Raw genomic sequence first — 18,202 nt, 5'->3', positions numbered from 1 at the left:
CATTGTAGACGCTCCTTTGGCTATAAAAAGGTCACCGCGAGGTTTTCAAAGGCACGAATAGTTGATATATTGCTTCATATCTTTCACAGCCGAATCGATTAAAAGTGTGTTAGGGGGGGATCAATAGGGGGCAAATTGAACTCGAGTCGAAACAGGACAACAAAAACAAATCAAGAGATCAAACAACCGACATCCAATAACGAAAATCACATTGAAAAGGAAAGAAAGAAAGAAAAAAAAGGTCGCATGCGTCGCTTACGGCACGTAACGGCGCTTTCATCGGAGTTACATTCAACCGAAAATATAGGCATTTGTGGAATAACTTTAAATCCACACAGAAAATGAGGAAATGCCAAACGCATTAGGGCTTTTCTATCGCAGTTCCATTCTGCAGCGCCATACGGCGAAAACAACAGCACCACACAAAAACAGAAAATGTCGGAAATGGAGCAAGAAGTTCCAGGAAGTAAAACAATACGGGTATAACTCCAATCGATCTTTTCATCCATCGACATGAACGGAGAGGGGCACCAAAGTTCAATGGGCTTCTCAGAGCGCACACAACACAAAGCAAACGTGTACACTCTAATCGGCACAGTATCGCAACGTCAATTAAGGCCAAATCCATCAAGCCCCCTGCCTCAAGGCCTGGACCAATTCCGTCCGCTATGCACCCGTCTCTCTCCCTTAATCTCCGGAGGCTTTTCCGTCTCCCTTTACATGCATCCTGAATCCGGCTCCAACCTTGCTTGTGTAATCAACAACTGTTTCTCATTATCTTCAATGACAGTTAGATTATTGCCCTAGTCGCACACAACTTTTGATTGCGTAGTTCTGTTCGCCTAATACTCTAATCCTAGGCTATAGATTTAGATTTCAAGTTCCGAGATGTGGAACACAGGAGAATCCTGCCGCATCAAGCTACGTCCCATTTGGTACTGTCATTCTTCAGTAGATGTCGCCACAGTAAGACCCGGTGTCTACTGCTATCTCTTACTCGCCAGCAAACAATAATGTAGAAAATCAAGAAAAATCACAATCAAAGATCACAAATCAAGAGACAAAGGCAAACGTAAATTTGACGAATGGAGTTAGCGGCTGTCAAATTGGTCATTCCCAAGCAAAACCCCGGAAACTCTTTTCTAGTAAACTACGCTAGATGTTGCCAGGATCGATAGACTGGGGGCGTTGGTAAAAAGAAGAGAAGGAAAAAATAGTAACAATAATCAAATAAGAATAAAAAATGCATTCTCCTGCGAGTCTGAATTTGTTGGCGATGCTTCCGGCATAGCACGAATCCTATTTATTTGGGTCTATGAATTTTCCGAGTCAAGACGCTCGTTTCCTAGAGTGTCTAGCGACAGTCATCCGCAGACTGGCAAGACGAACTGGCAATGAAATTTCGCATTTGTAGAATCAGCCTCGTAATGAGAAAGAAATACATGAGTGAGCGGGAGCGGGAGCGAGAGCGGACATCCTTTCTCGTTTCACTTCGAGACGGCCCGGAGGGAGAAAGCTGTCACCGAACCGGATGTAAATAACAGCAAAGGAAAAAGACGCGAAAAGAAGAAAGAACTAGAGGGGAGATTTTTTCTTTTCCCAAAGCAAACGACAACAAATCTCTCGACAGTCTTGTAAGCCCGAGGGTTGCCATTGAACGACAGAATAAGGCAAGAAAAAACTAAAGCAATTCATTACGTCGACTATAGGCCACTGTCGTTCTTTGAGCGTCAATTCACGGAAATTCAAATTCATCTTAATTCATGCACTCCACTTCAGAGAGTTTCACTCGAATTTGTCAACATAATTATCCTAACTTTGGAAACGCAAAAAAAAAAAAACAAAAAAACTAAAGAAATTTTCAAGATTCTAAGATGATTCCCAACTGCATTTCATCCCATCTCAAATGATTTACTTCCGTCCGTTTGAATGATTGTCTTTCCAGTGCAGACAGACGGGCTCCTCCGAAAAAAATAGCAAGTGCCCATCAATTACCAACTGTTCCGGTTGGGCTCGACGGATGATGGCGGCTACTCTACCACCTCTTTTTTTTTTCTTCTTCTCACTCTTGCCTATTGCTGCCCCTTCTGTGTTGTTTTTTTTTTCTCATGTTTGTTCCGGCTCTTTCTCTCTCTCTCTCTCTCTCTCTTTCCATTTCCCTTCCTCCGGGAAAACAATAACACGCAACAGTCACGTTTCCTCTTAGGCAGCGGACACGGCCGGCCACTAGAGGATTATCAAGACACGAACTGCAACAACTTACATAGAGGACAAGATGAATCCGATGATGATAGTCTTTCCCTGCGTCTTTTTTTTTTGAGAAAAAAGTTGATCAACGAAGAGAGGATCTCAGAAAAGTCTTTAACTCGATTACAAAGTTGGGATTTTCTGGCTGGCTTGCGAATAGTCTAGGGCGAAAAGAAAGTGAGAGAGAGACCCGGAGCCAAAGGGACGCGGGAGGAAAACAAACAGCTTATTGAGCTCCTACTTTTCTACCCTTTGACGTTCTGCGGCATCTGAGAGAAAACACTAAAAGCGATTGACGAAGCTGAGGTCTTTTAGTTAGGGCTGCGGCTGCCGACTGCCTTTTTTTCCCCTTCATCTAGCCTCTTTTTTATGTTGCCCCCAAAAGGCCTCCCCCCAGCGGCAGCGAGAGTAAACTACACTATGACGGCAATATAACCAGAGCCAGCTTCTCTCGCTCTTATAATGTTAACTTGATAGTTCTTCTCTTCCTCTTGAAGAACTATCTTATAATGTCACCACATATCTTTATATGTGGTTGCCCAATCCTTGGGACGGGGAAGCTTAACCGACAAAATAAAAACAAAAAAGGAAAAAGTGATTTTCGCACAATCCGGACAGACACTCAAAGTGCTACTAACGTGTACACAGCCGGGGGCGATGATGACTGCACACACCTCAGCCGGATCGGTTGTCTTGGTATTAGATCACTACGCCCCTCTCAACTAATAATGGGATGGACATTTTGAGTCGTTCATCCGGAGTAGTAGGAGAAAATGGGTTGGAAATTTCACCTAAAATGAAGAAGGCCTTGGAAGCGGCTGGTGAATGCTGCGTGACGCTGATGATGGGAATAGATTCAGCAGCAGCAGCAGCAGCAGCAGCGGTTGCGTAATTGCTAATCATCCGGTCGTCTGTGCCTCCTACTCCCCCATCAGCAGCAGCAGCTCCGGCTGGTTCCATATCCTCGGCGGCAGAGATTCTCAGTGAAGAAGGAGAAGAAAGAAGATTCTGTTGAGTAGAAGCGAGTGGAAATTGCGGCCACGTTAATAGCGGCAACGGCGGCGCCAGGGGATGATGATGAAGTCGCGGCCGAAGCTCCTGCATCCAAATTGCCGTTGTCGACTTGTCGTCCAGCGGCGACAGGTAATCGGTGATGATGTCCTCGTCACTATCCTCGGCACCGCTCTCCTCACTCGACGTGTAAAGTTCTAAAATGCAATCAGAGCCAAAAGTAAGAAAAATGAAACGGGAATTCTATTTCGGGATACAATAAAAAACAGGATCACAAGTCAATAAATAAAAAAGGCGTAAATATACACACGCAGTGCAGTGCAGTAGTAGCCTGGTTAGTATCCCTTACCCTTGGCTGAACCTTATTGGATTTGGGACAATGTCAATCAATGCCAAAAGCGACTCACACACATACACACAAACTCCTCCCAGACAAGAAAAAAGTAAAAACAAGTCAATCAATCGGCGCGCGAGGTGATCCTTTACAGTCGCCGACAGTTTGTGATTGCATCTCAATCTTCTTCTTCTTCCTCACAAACTCCCGGAGGAAAAATATATATCACAACAACAACCGCAACAACTTTTCCCAGTATACACAAAAACGTCCTTGTTGCAGGTGTGTGCAGACGGGGTGGGTTGGTTGGTTGGTTGGTTCTCTGCGTCTGGCACAGTTTGCGTGTGTGTGTCACCCCATGAGAACGAAACGAACCAACAGCCGCCGAGCCACTGAAACCACCACGATCCCGAGTCCCGACCGCTGGGCAATTTCACTGTTAAAAAAAGCTCCCGAGAAGAGGTGGTTGCTTCTTCCTCCCCCCCACCAACATTTCGGTGCTGGATTTTTTGTTCCATACAAAAAACGGACATGCGCGTCCCGTACAGTTTCTTCTGTGCCCGCGTGTGTTGTACAACAAACGCCCCAAAAATGACACATTTACCATTTCTTTTGTCCCCCCCACACCACTCCTTTATCCTCCTCCCCATCACATCACGCCCTTTTAAACTTGAGTCATTAAGGTGTGTTTTTCCTTTCGTAACCGCTGCGTCAATTCACGACCGTCTTTTTCCGTTTTTCAAAAAATGTGTGACGGTGAAAAAAAGGCAAAACAATGGCAACAAGTGTGTCTTCTGCTGCTGCTGTGTGGGAATAGAGGGGCTGCCTGTGGCTTTCTCAAATGCTGGGTGTGTGTGTGTCGAAACACACAACAACTCAAATGGGGACCTGGGGAGGTATGCAGCACCTGCCGTTCCTGCTATGAAAACATTACTGGGAAGGAATCGTTGCCCACTAGCTGGCTTTACAATAGGAAAACAGCATTGGAAATTGGCAGCGTTCAGATTGGAATGTGACTGGTTTTCCAGAAATGGGGAAAGGAATAAATGCCTGACGGGAAGAAAAAAAAACACAACTGATTGTTATCTAAAGTTAGTCAAGCTCACCTTGCTCAATGTAGTGTGCCATTTCGAAAGTGGGAACCTGCAAGAGATGCAAATGTAAAAACAAAAGAAAAAAATCAACATTAAATGCCAGGCACAACTAATGAAATGAAATCAAGTCAAACTGACGTAAAGTTAAAAGATCGAGGTCACCGTTTTCTGTGGCCTCTCTACATCCAGACTTGTCGACACATTCAAAGTCGAGTGTCAAATCGTAGTACAAACACACGACAACAACTGTCGACCAAAACACGGAAACTTTGCAACAACAAAAAAGATAATTCAACACAAAACAAACGGGAGGCCGATAGCTTTTTTCCTTTTATAATTCCTCCTTGACAACTCCTAGCCGAGACTGCTAAACAGCAACCTTAGTCCGCGCATCTCCCGCAAGAATTTTACTTGTCCGTCAATTTACATGAAAGGGCCTATACCGACCGAGTATTATATTTAATGGCTCTGTTTGAACTGGTCTTCAAATGCTCACAAAACTTGAAAGGCACTTTTTTTTTGCTGAAACCTAGCTCAAAAAATGAAATCAAATGAAAACTGATTTAGCATTTCACTATTCACTCTTAACGAAATATTAGGAAGACAAGGAAAACCAATATTAAAAACGACCACAAATCCAACAATAATCTGATGGCTAGTGACATAACACAGTTCCCCAATTAGAAAATTCCGATGAATCTTAACCAATTTTCTATTTAAATCCGCATGCGATCTCCCTGAAAATGTTGGCAGTCAAGCAAGAAAATGGTGGAAAATGGGGAAAATTTACTAGCCTAAGAGGACGTCGTTCTTTAAATTTGGATGCTAGTTCTCTTGCCGGGTGCTAAACCAGTTACCAGACCTGATGAAATGTTTCGTTTTTTTCTTTCTTCTAGAATCTAGATAGAAATTGATATTCAATGGAACAGACAGGTTTGGAAGAGAAGTGGATGACATGGTCAATAGTCAATGATTGCCAATCATACGAGAGAGCGGAAACAAAAATTTTCACTTGGTATGTAAAACACAAAATTGAGACGAGCGAGGGTGAAAGTTGATGGCAGCAACGTCTACAGTCACCACCAGTCACCATAAAATATGTTGAAGTTCGTTTCGTTTTATCATCCAAAATCACCGAAGAGAAAACCAATAGATTTAATCGGATGAAACGAGAAGGTGCTGATGTGGCGCAAGGTCCCTCATGGTCATCAACATTTCTAGTTGCACTTAGCTTGTTGCTTTTAAATAAAATATTTTTTGAATTTGATTGTTTACTCACAGACAAAGTTGTGGGTGTGGTAAAAAACAACACTGAGCCTGATTTCCTGATCTGCAGTCGTTCTACCAATGAGTTATTGAATGAGCCCTAAACGTCGCTTCCCTAACTTTGTAAATAAAAACGGCCAGAGACAACAGTCCCATAGTCAACCGCCTAGCTCCGGAATAATCGTACTCAGTAAAGATTTACAATCAACAACCTACCTTTAAGCCTGGGAAGTACGGCCAGGCACCCATCTACAGGTTGCTCCATCCGCTGAGAAGTTGAACCAAGGCGGGATAGGAAAAGGGGGTCCAAAAAGGCCACCAAACCTTTAAATAAAAATATAATAAGTAAACGTAAGAAATGAAATTAAACAAAATCTTAATATTAAATTGTGGTCTGGGAATTCATTCTTCTAACATCACTTAGCGGCTTCTCTTGCAATTCAGCATCCCCTGCAATGGCATTGGGTCTGTCCAGTGGTGAAGCAAAAAGTGAACCATCAAAATATTTTATACCTTTGGCAAGACAGAAGAGAGGTGGAATCCACTCATCCAACAGAACACCATCTCCTACTAAAAAAATTTCCATCGGCATTATTTTTATCCGACCACTAGACTATACATGAACGCTGGGTGGCGTCGTTGTCATAATTTAGACCAGGAATAATAACTAGGATGCTTACCTCGATCAGTTAATAATAAAAACAACTTCGTCTAGTGAAATAAAACCCAAACAAAGTGTTGAGTTGACAATTGACAGACTCGGATAATGTTCGCCATTACACCCGATGACACCATGAATGATGAATTCCTGTAGCATGCTTTAACTCTAGGCCGGCGGTCTAGCTCTGCCCTCTAAAGGTGTAATAATGTAACTTTTTTCTGTATACAGCAGCACATCTAGCGGTAATATTTCTTACTACATTCTTTAGCTATTATTTTTTGAAGAAAAGCTCTGCGAGTTACAGAGGGAACTTTGGAAATTTACCAATCACAATTAATGAAATAAAACAGCATAATTTTCTACTCTTATAAATTATTATCTCGGCCAGGAAATCGTTGCGCAACGACTCAAAGGCCGTCGCCTAACTGGACAACAGACACAGGAGCGTGCTGACGATGTGGACCAGCTCCAATCCCGTTGCCTGATGTTGGTCGCCGTTCAACTGCAGGACGAGCGGAGTCTGGGCCGACCATGCAGGAAGCCGGTTGTTGTTGTTGCTGTTTGTTGGATCTTGCGCTGCTCCTCGCCTTCGCTCAGCACGTTCCCTTCCTCGTCTTCCGGACACTGTTCCACGGCCGCCCGGATCGTATCGATCCAGATGCGCTTCTCGCGCGGAATCTGGTACTGCAACTCTTACATTTCCGGCTCGTCCGGATTGGAACTGATAAAGTAAATGCTCCGCGTGTCGTAAATGTAAATGTAAACGGGGCTAAGAAAGTCACTAAATTTTTTAAGAAAAAATAAGAAATAAATAAGGCCATATGGAGTAGCACGGGAAGAGCAGTGCAGTTTTAGTTTTTCAAGTAAACAAAACTCACCGGAAGCAAAATGAAATGAGGAAAAAGACGCGATGCAGAGGAAAAGAAACGGAAGAAATGGAAGACAAATCTCGAAGAGATATAACCGGAAGAATAAAGCGAAAGCATCGAACTGGAACGGTTTTAGCGACATAAGAACTTGGGGAATGATTCTTTGCCGCTAGATGTATTTCGAATGCGTCACTAGATCGCCCACCCGACACTAGAACGTCCATATTTAAACGACGAAACTAGAACGGGAATTACTATTGCGACACTAGAACGGCTATAATAAAATTAGGTGGGGTTTCATTCTTTACCGCTAGATGTAGCAGATGTATAAAGTTTCCGATAAGGTTGCGCGAATTTTAAAACATCAAATGGATGGATTGGTACAGCTAAACGCCATGTATGGTATGGATAGGAATAAACTCTGCTGGTTACAGTAATAAACAGCGTTTGGACGTTTCCGTCGTTCCCGATCCGCCGAATGAGGTTGTAATCACCGTCGGTATTGAAACAGCAACTAATCTGAACTGATTAAATTCATATTATGAAATCACAGAAGCTTACGAAAGAGAATATATGGTTTCGAGTGATTTTAACGGGTTTTTACAACATTTTACTGATTAAAAACCATGTTTGACACTTCAAACTGTTCGTAACAGACGACATAGCCCTCTAGCGGCTTAACTCTACGTATGTGGCACGGATGGGCGAGTCGGATAAGGGGTCAATTGGTATTCCTATTCACATGTCGACCTCGGGTTCGATTCCCCATCCGGGCACTTGTTCCGCAAATAAGTTTCTTCCGATTTGATTAAGGTTTGTCTGTTCAAACTTCCTCAATCATGTCTCAACACGAGTAGAGAGATTCAGCTAAGGTGCTCATTAGCAGCATCGCATCACGTTGTTGATGCCTATTTGACTACATTGTTTCAGTGACTGGGTTTCGGGTTCTCAAGGGGTAGTGGGTTTCTTTCCTATAATAATATTCAGCTTCACTGGAGCAATGGGTTATTCGATATTAAAGGCCATATCAGTACACGTCACACGCTGTCAATTGGATGAAATACTACTATTGACTGTAACGAGGGGGCGGAAACTCAAAAAAGTTAAAAAAAATTACCCGAAAAGTAAAAGGTAAATCGCCAAAAGAAATTTGTTGGCGCGAAATGACAAAACATCAGATAGGGAAGAAAAATGGGGAAAAAAGTTAAAAAACAAGGAAAAGAGCAAATTTTTCTGTTTTTGATTACAAAAAGAAAAAAAAATTACCCGAAAAGTAAAAGGTAAAGCGCCAAAAGAAATTTGTTGGCGCGAAATGACAAAACATCAGATAGGGAAGAAAAATGGGGAAAAAAGTTAAAAAAACAAGGAAAAGAGCAAATTTTTCTCTTTTTGCTGACAAAAAGAGAAAAAACCAGACATTTCGGTTAAAAAACCTTTTTTTTCAGGGGGAAAACTACAAACTTATCAATGCTTAAGGGTATTTCGATTAACGCGACACCTAGAACAATTCGTCGCAGTTCATTAGTCACATCGCTACTTTCGAGTACCGATGGTTGTAATCATGGATGAAAGTGAAACAAAGTGCGTTTTTAAGTTGTTAGAAAGCTATGATGTAATTCTAGCCCCTCGACTGATTGCCTTGCTAAAAGAAGTTGATGTGAGTAATCTTAGAACTCTAAGTAAACTGGATTCGCCAGAAAGAAGAGCTAGCCTCGAAGAGGCCATTCGCGAAAGTGTTAGTGATCCCATGCGCTTTAAAACTCATGAAGAAAAGTTAGTTGTTCTGGGTGAGAAATTTGCGAGTGACCCATCAAAATTTAAATTCTCTTTTGGGGAGAAAATTACGCTAGAAGAAGTGGTAACGATGTCAAAACGTATTTTACAAGAGTACTCAAAACAGTACACCTTTTCTCGTTCGACGTTAAAGCGGAAGAGCTCAGTCCGTCATGATGCACCGATTCAAAAGAAATCTCGCCCTGAAGTCGAGCCTGAAGTTGTGCTATCAAATGTTTCCGGTGGCCCATCAACGGCTGCATCGGCTGCTGAAGATGAATCAGCCGTACCAGCACCGCTGATCAGGAAAGGGAGAACCCTTCACGAATACGTCATGAAGTGGTTTCAAACCACAAAGATGTTGGTTGAAAAGCAAATTGCTTATCTTCCAACTGATTGTAAAATTATAGCTGAAAGCAGCTCAATAAAGTGTTTGAAGTGCGACGTAATACTTAAAACCGGTGTAGACGAATACGGCGGCTGGAAGATAAGTCACTTCGTAAGTCATCATCTTCCAAGGTTCCACAAAATCGCTCCTGAGCCGCAGGAAACAAACTCACATGAGCCTGTCGCGGATCCAACGCGTGTCCTCAACACGGTACCTTGCACGGTACCAGCACCTATAACCAATAACGAGGCAACCACTGCCAACTTGATCAATCAAAATTTTTGAATGCCGGGAACGAAAATGCAGCTCTCGTTCCCGGCTTTGTTAAACCGACGTTGTTAAAGTGGCTGTACAAACAATTGTTGTTGAATAAAAATAAGAGAGCTAGAGGACGACGCTTCACAAATGAAGCACTTATTCGCTTTTGTGTGAACTTCTATTGTATGGCCGGTAAAAATTCGTATGAAGTTCTGTGTGCAAATTTTCACGGCGCCGTCCCTGGTCTGCGTACAGTCAAATCGAAGCTCTCTCGGTACGATAGATCCGTCCCGGAAGGTGTAGTGAACGTCAAATATTTAAAGGATTTCCTCATTCAAAACAATTTACCTCTCATCGTGTCTATTAGTGAAGACTGTACCGCTATTGTGTCACAGAGAAATTATGACAGCGCTTCTAATTCCGTGATGGGTGTCAGTCTACCAATGGAAGCAAGCGGACTAAGAAATCACAGACGCGCGGTAGTCACAGATATAAAATCAATTGTCGACGTGTTTGAAGAGTTCCCTCGAGCAACGCTGGTGCTTGTAGTTATGGCGCAACCCCTAGTCGACAGCATTCCGCCGATCCGTATTCTTACATTTTGTACGGACAACAAGTTCACTGCGGAGGACGTAAAGGCTCGCATGCATTCGATAATAACAGCATTAGCAGCGGAAGGGATTCTTGCCCTTGTTTGTTCCGCAGACGGAGATGCCCGCGAAATGAAATTTATGCGTGAAACGGAAGAGCTGGGTCTTCCGGTTCCAAAAAGTATATATAATTTTTTATGCATTTTTTTCTTCCAATTTTTGAGTTCGTCTTTTAATTTTTTCATGTGAAAAATTCGTTTGTAAAGGTATCCCTGTTGGCCAGGAAACGCTTTATTCCCTTAAAAAGTCATATTTTTATTTTGCTGCTATTAAAATCGGATGTGGCATATCAGTCCAGGATCCCATTCATTTAGGTATAAATTAATGAAATTGTTAAAAAATTAAAATGTAAAAGAAAGTAATAACGAATTTTATTTATTTCAGTGGCGAAGTTGCGAATGAGACTAATTAGATCAGAAAAATTTATAGCGATTGGCAATTACATTGCTTCACCGGTCCACTTGCAAACCCTAATGAATCAATATGATAAAAGTCGACATCTGCTAAAACCTGAGGATCTCAACGCGCACGATAAAATGAACTATGGATCGGCAGAGAGATTATGTCAACCCCATGTTTCCCAACTGCTCCAGCATGTTGAAGGTAGTAGGCTATACATATGAAGGCGAATTCTTTGAAAGAGTTAGAATTTTTTTTTATTTGTGCGAATGTAAATAGGTTCGGAAGCGACGCAGTTCTATCTTAGGTTGATGAATTACTCTGCTTCAAGTTTTTTGGATAAAAATTTGTCGCCACTGGATCGAGTATATCGAATGTGGTACGTGGTGTTCAGTCTACGACTGTGGCGCTATTGGATCACCTGTGATAAGGCGTACACTTTGGCTGCAAATTTTATGACACTAAACGTGTATCTTTGCGCCGAGTTTAACGCTCATGCTTTGGTACTTATAGTATTAGCCTTAAAAGACAAACCAGAAGCTTTCAAACCATGGCTGTGTACCAGCCAACCATGTGAAAGTTACTTCAGAGGTGGCCGCTCTTGCACTACAAACTGCTCAACAATGGTGAACTTTACCGCTCGCGAGTTTTTCAAATCTCGATGCCGCAAAATTGATGCAACCATTCGCCTTACATCAGACGGAGTGAAGGATGGCCTGTCCTATCCTCGTTTCGAGCGCCCTTTTGACCAGCCGACAAACCAACGCGTGTGGGAAATGCCGTCGATGGCAGAGATGGACTGTAAAATCCGCGTTGCTCTCGCCGATGCCGAAAAAGATTTGAAAAAACTAGGTTGATAACCATTATTCGATTTAAACCAACCAGCAATTCCTTTTTAAATTGTTTTCCTGTAATTAATAGGTTTGCGAGTATCCGGCAAGGACAAGTATTGCTTCAATAAGCAGCTAGCTGAGCAACTTTTCAGAATTAAAAAAACAAGAAAAAAAAATGACAATTCGACCTCGTCGGCCGATTATGAATTTCTTGACGAGAGCGATGAATCGCATTTTGACCTAAGAGAAGATGTTTTCAGTCGAGAGGCTCAGGAAAATAACTTGGAAGAAGGAGACAGGGATTATGAGTTCGACACTCTTGGGGCTGTCATGAATGGCACATTCCGTGATCTTTCAAAAACTCATCCCGTTCATGATAACATTAAAAACACAGCCTTTGCTACTCTTGTCCGACCTGATGGACACACCCAAGTTGTTTCCAAACAGACAATCTGTTGGTTTCTAGAGGGAATGGTGTGGAAAAATAGCAGCGACCGTAAGTGGAGATTTGCAGGTTGCCCCTCTGGTTTTTTTAAAAGAAAAAGAACAATCACAAAAGTTGAAAAAACTACCCTCAAAAACGGCCTTTGGGCAGTTTTCATTACAGCAGATGGACGAGATTATCTCCTCGGACAAGTTCTAGCCTTAGTTGCAATGGATGGGAAAAGTATTCGTTGTGTGAATGAGTGGAATGTGGATGAAAAAACAGAAACCCGTGTTCTGTGTCAATGGTACAATATGGTTAGAGAAAACGGGAAGCTAACGGGTAAATTGACTAGAACATTTATGTTCAGTAATGGCTATTATTCCTGCAAATACTATATATGTACTTGTCCCATCCCTAATTCTGTTCAGCTTGAAGATGAAGACGGTTTACTGTTTGATGTAGAAGTTGTCAATCAATTGTCCCGCTTCTGTCAATTTAAAGAATAAAATCTGACAACTCTGCTGTATAACCGCCTCCGGTAAAACAAAAGTCCCAAAAAACCATTTATTTCGCTAGAAAAGTTAAAAAACACAAGAAAACCGGGAAAAGAAAATAACCTACGCATAAGCAAAAACCCTATGTCTTGTTCAGTCTTGTTGTGCTATTTGTCTAATGGCGCGGAAAACTTTCCAAAAACAACAAAAAACTCTCACCTACAAAAAACTTTTTTTGAGTTTCCGCCCCCTCGGACTGTAATGCTATTGCTGTATAATTGGACTAGTGCAGCAATGCATTATTGTAGTAAGAAGGCAGTTCGCCTTCGTTGATCGCCTTTAATGATCTAAGCAATCACTTTCGAGACCGACGGCGTCCATAATCTCCGTACATGGATTCGGTTTACACCTCCCCATGGGTGAAAATAGATAGCTGAATCTCTCTGAACCACTGTTGTTTCTTTTATATCTAGGGGAGATTAGTAAGGGTTGGCACAATTTTTTTATTTTCTCTCCCATTTCCCTCCATCAATACCTTTTTTAAATCTTTTGTTCTTAAAAAAAAAGAGCAACAATTCTTTTATCATGAACGAACGTATTTTTTGAAAATTTTATGAGTTTTAATTCCAGCGTTATGAAAGTTTTAAACCGAAATAAAAAATTAGTCAACATGCCCCTGCAACGGCTAGTTGCCTTTCCCTATAATCAGCAGAGTTGCGGGTTTTTTCTTTTCGGCCGCGCCGAGATCACTTAGCACGACAATATTTATTGACGCACAAGAGCGATGACGACGACGATTCTTGGACTCTCCCAGAAGTCCCGGGAGGCAAAGGTAAAATTTTTTTATTTTCTGCCGAGTAAGCAACGCTCAAAAGAAGCCTAAAAATAAGCCAGCAGCAGCAGCAGCGAACAGAAGCCAGCTGCACATTGCACAATCCCCTTTCTCGCCATGGCAGCTTCTCTTTTTTTTTCTTCTTCTTTTTCTTCTTCTTTCCATTCCATCTTTCAATTCATATATATTTTCTCTGTTGAAAACAACAGTTTGTGTGTGTGTGTCTCACTGTCTCTGGCCGTCAGCTGTTGGTTCTCGGCCGAGGCATTCAAATCAAATAGACACCAAACCCCGACGCAGCTGGATCGGAGAAAAGCGGAGAAAAGACGAAAATGATGTCGAATTTCATCTACTATCCTCATATGTGTTCCATCCTCATTTTAAAAGAACAAGATACAAGAGTCGAAGCAAGCGAAACGGATGAGCCTCTCGAATCTTTCCGAATTTTTCGTGGAAAAATGAAACAAAAGGGCTGTGTAACAACCTGCGGACCTGGTCGGCGTGGTAAATAACAAACGGCGAAAGATATAGGCCTACTATAGGCAGTATATGGGGAAAAAAGATGGTAGTAGAACTCTCTCGACACGCCAAAAAATAAAAAACGCAAGTAGGAAAAGTCAACGGAAATAAATGAAAGAATAAGGAACTGATAACAATAAATGTGACACGCCAAATAAAGGATAAAAGAAGTGACCGATTATATGGACAAGTCCGACGCCCTCTATTGAAAACGTAACGCCAATTCTGGATGTTATTTACGTATTTCACATTCTCGGTGACTTTATTAATTTTTGTCCGCGATAATTCCACTTTTTTCTTCCATGATACCGTTCAGTCGTTCATGTAGACACGGACTCGGTATTGACTTAACTTGTGTGGCCTACTTTGAAATATTGTTTTTCTTTTTATCAGAAGGAAAAAATGAAAGGTGATGGGAAGTGGACGGATAGATGTCTATTGGGAACAGCCAGTTCTTTTTCCTGTGAATATAAGGGACCTTTGTACTTTGGACTTATGTCTGCAGTCCAACAATATAACAGCCAAGTCCATAAAAAAAAAAGAAAAGAAGCGGAAAGGGCGGGATGGCACGATCACGATTTCACGAAAACTCCCGAATTCCAAATGGGTATACTACTAGCAAGTTTCTTTACATTTACAGTACTTTTTTTAAACCTCACACTTATTTTAAAAAGCCAAATGGAAGCACTATTCCGTGCTGTATGCCGGATGGGAAATTTATTGAGAAAAAGCTGATCCATCCCGAGTGTTTTTCGATTGAGATTCCGGAGAACGATTCTTTTTTCTCCAAGTTTGGCCAACGTTGTATGCCCTTGGTCCGTTCGGCACCGATTCGCAGGTCGGCACCTTCGGGACCTCCGAACAGGTGAGTTGATTAGACTTATTCATTTGGCAATTAATTATCACCTCAATCATGGATATAGATGAACCAATTGACGCACTTTCTGGACAACTCGAACGTTTACGGTTTCAACGACAAAATTGCGCAAGAATTACGAACGTTTAAAAAAGGCGGCAGGATGAAAGTAACTTCCAGGAATGAATTAGATTTACTCCCAGCCGACGAGGAGTCTAAGGTGTCGTGTACCTTGTCCAAAACCGTGTCCGGAATCGATCCGCCCACCGATGTCAAGTGTTTCAAAACAGGTAAATAACATTTAGACAAAATGTACGTGTCAGATTTAAAAAAATTTTAAACATTGTTAACGGTCTACAGGAGATAGACCTCGAGTGAACGAGCACCCCAATTTAGCCGTGACCCATACAATTTTCTTGCGTGAACACAACCGACTGGCGGCTGAACTGGCCCGTTTGAATCCCGGATGGGACGACGAGCGTCTCTACCAGGAGGCCAAACGAATTCTGGCCGCTCAGCAAATGAAGCACATCACCTTCAACGAATGGCTGCCCATCATTATCGGTCGAGCGAAAATGCAGGAACTCGGTCTGCTGCCACTGCAACAAGGTTCCAGTCAAGATTACGACAAAGAAACTCAATCCGTCCATTTTGAACGAATTTGCTGCAGCCGCTTTCCGGTTCGGCCACACCCTCATCCAAGGGAAACATCAGTACGTTTCATTTTTCTTTTATTATTTAATTACGAGCCGGATGAATCGAACGTTTGTGCAGTTTGACTAATCAGCGGAGGGGATCAAGGAGCGAGAAATCCTGTTACGTCAACACTTTTTCAAAACGCAAGAGATTTACACACCGGGCAATCTCGACAAGTTTCTCACAGGATTGGCCAGTCAGCCCAGTCAAAATGCGGAAAACTTTTTCACCAAGAGGTAAATTTGATGATCACAATTTGATATATGCTGGTGTGTTAATGTTTATGTCGAATATGTCGCAGGTGACAAATCATTTGTTTGAAGAGCAAGGCAAGGGTTTCGGCTTGGATTTGGTTTCACTCAATCTTCAACGCGGTCGCGATCACGGTATTTCATCCTATTTTCTGTGCCTTACCATTAAACTAATTGAAAATAACGCTTTGTGATAGGTATTCCCGGCTATAACGCCTATCGGACCCAATGTGGCTTGCCACCTGCCAGCCAATTCAAAGACCTTCTTAATTTTATTTCAACAGCGGTAAGTTTGAGCTCACGCTAAATTCACGTTAACAAAAGGTTATGAGATGATATACCTAACAGATTGTGGATAAATTTGCGAAATTGTACGACACGGTTGGCGACATCGACCTGTTCATCGGAGCCATGTCAGAGCGATTGGCTCCAGGTGCATTGGTGGGACCCACTTTTCAGTGCATCATAGCGGATCAGTTTCTGAAACTGAAACGGGGCGACCGCTTCTTCTACGATCTCGCTGGACAGCCCAGCAGCTTCACCAAAGGTATGAAACAATCAAAAATTTGACTCTGATTTGACTGATTCATTTTTAACAAAATTTTAGATCAACTGACTGAAATCCGACGCGCCAGTTTTGCCCGTCTCGTCTGTGACAACAGCAACGTGAAATCCAGTCAGCCGCTAATTTTTAAAACCCCATCTCACGTGTTAGTAAATCAACAAATTAATTTAAAAATTACGATGACGCATTGACTAATTATTCCCCGTTTGATTTACATCAGAAACCCGATTTTGAATTGCAATTCCGGCTCTATCCCTCGTCTTAACCTTCGCCCATTCGGGGTGGAAGATCGCTGGCCGGAATACAACACCGGCGACGGCGGAGTCAAATGGCTGCAGAATTGCGACTTCCCCGGCTACGATCTGAGTCGAAAGACCATCCCAGGAGAACAGTGCGGCAGCCTCTGCATCAATGAGGGCAAGTGCAACGCGTTTACCAACAACTCGGTGACGGGAATCTGTTTCTTGAAAGACATTCCAGACTCGTATGGTCGATCACCTTGGGACGGAGCTATTTTCGGCTTCCTTCCGTGGAAATTTTAATTGTTTCTTATACTCGTTTAACTTTGAATCGACTGCCCAAAATTTGTACTCTTGCAGGTAGATTTGTATCGCGCCTTACCTGCTAGCAGAGTGTAGAGCAAAATACAAAATGTCGAGTGAAACATGAGCTAGCAGTGGATATACTGCAGTCAGTTGTCACAGTTTTTTGTCGATCGTAATTGCTTGGCGTGAACAGGGTGTGAAACACCAGAGGTTTTTTTTAGAGACTGTCTGAAGGCTACATGAAATTTATTTATGATTGCGGTCAAACAAAACACAATAATTGCGCGCAGTTGTTAACATTGTCTGCTTGGAAAGCTCAAGGTCTTTGAGCTCGGACGTTAACTATAAACAAGGGCTCTTTCAGACAAACCGCGAACCCGGAAACATGCTCACTTGCTGACTTCATGGCTTCATGCCATATGTAGTTAACTCCTTATTTGGTATATTTATTATTTATTTTACTGGTCGGTTGCTTGCCAGCACATGTGGGTTTTGAATTTAATCCTCCGGGGAAATGAGATGTTAAAAAGGCATAAGCTGATGGTTCAGAGTGAATATGATTAAAAAATCGCAAAACCAGTTCACCCAATCATGTAGTTTAGTAGGTAGGGCCTACTGTATGTGAGGTAAAAAAGAACAAGAAAAAAGAAAGAACTTGCTTGATTTTTTCAGCTTTACTTGTTAAGCGTGCTGACTCTTCCTCACTTTAATCTCATAAGACTTTCACACTATAATTTTGGGTGGGCTTCGCTTCAGTTACCAAATTGACTATTGCAACAGACTAGATTTTTCATTATAAGCTATTTCTTCAAAAGGACTCAAATCAGGACCGTATGTTGGACTGAACCAGCTGCTTATGCAAGTATTATAAGACTTGAAGTCTGTGTGCTGAACATGATTTTAAAAGAAATCGCCAAACCGGTTCGCCCAAATCATGTAATTTAGTGTGTAAGCCCAATAAAAAGTGTAACTACAAAGTAATGAAATTAACATAATTAACGACATCATTGGCTATTTGATATACGTGACTCTATCCTTAGTCCTTACTTCAACCTCATAAAACTTTGCATACTACAATTTCGGGTTGGTTATGGAAATCTATAGTATTTCCTATCGGACCCTCGCTCTATAAAAGAAAAAAGATCCATTGCCCATTTGAGGGTATATTAACGCCGAGTTTGAACGGAGACTAATCCGGATGACTATTAGTCACTCGTACAGCACAATACTTAAA

The 18,202-nt window shown here is 42.0% G+C and overlaps 3 protein-coding genes, 1 long non-coding RNA gene and 1 pseudogene across 6 annotated transcripts in view; 3 read left to right on the top strand and 2 right to left on the bottom strand.

Moving 5' to 3' along the window:
* LOC124314183 (rho guanine nucleotide exchange factor 2-like) overlaps positions 1 to 3,258 on the bottom strand; it is a 63,685-nt gene extending 60,427 nt beyond the window's left edge. For both annotated transcript variants that reach the window (XM_046779302.1, XM_046779311.1), the window contains exon 1: positions 3,039 to 3,258. In XM_046779302.1, the coding sequence (XP_046635258.1) occupies positions 3,039 to 3,207 (169 nt within the window). In that variant the 5' untranslated portion in view covers positions 3,208 to 3,258. The remainder of the gene's footprint in view (positions 1 to 3,038) is intronic.
* The window catches only part of LOC124314010, a 379,219-nt gene that overhangs the window by 33,267 nt on the left and 327,750 nt on the right, over positions 1 to 18,202 (top strand). The gene's annotated exons all lie outside the window — the stretch shown is intronic.
* On the bottom strand, positions 4,060 to 6,729 carry LOC124319963. 2 transcript variants are annotated; one of them, XR_006913667.1, is made up of 4 exons: positions 6,633 to 6,729; positions 6,466 to 6,522; positions 6,169 to 6,276; positions 4,060 to 4,735 (listed from the first exon to the last, which is right to left on the bottom strand). It is a non-coding gene; the product is annotated as an uncharacterized LOC124319963 (long non-coding RNA). The 2 variants fall into 2 exon arrangements; XR_006913661.1 differs by having other exon boundaries at positions 6,466 to 6,519.
* On the top strand, positions 10,327 to 12,716 carry LOC124320474. The gene is made up of 5 exons (XM_046783350.1): positions 10,327 to 10,672; positions 10,758 to 10,865; positions 10,936 to 11,154; positions 11,230 to 11,802; positions 11,872 to 12,716. Exons 1-5 carry the CDS (start codon positions 10,327 to 10,329, stop codon positions 12,714 to 12,716), a joined length of 2,091 nt encoding a protein of 696 aa, XP_046639306.1.
* On the top strand, positions 14,889 to 17,087 carry LOC124318606 (annotated as a pseudogene).

Source organism: Daphnia pulicaria, chromosome 1 (genome assembly GCF_021234035.1).
Source record: "Daphnia pulicaria isolate SC F1-1A chromosome 1, SC_F0-13Bv2, whole genome shotgun sequence".
Taxonomy (NCBI): Eukaryota; Metazoa; Arthropoda; class Branchiopoda; order Diplostraca; family Daphniidae; genus Daphnia; species Daphnia pulicaria.
The sequence above is the reverse complement of the archived record's forward strand: the minus strand, read 5'-3'. Positions and strand labels throughout refer to the sequence as shown.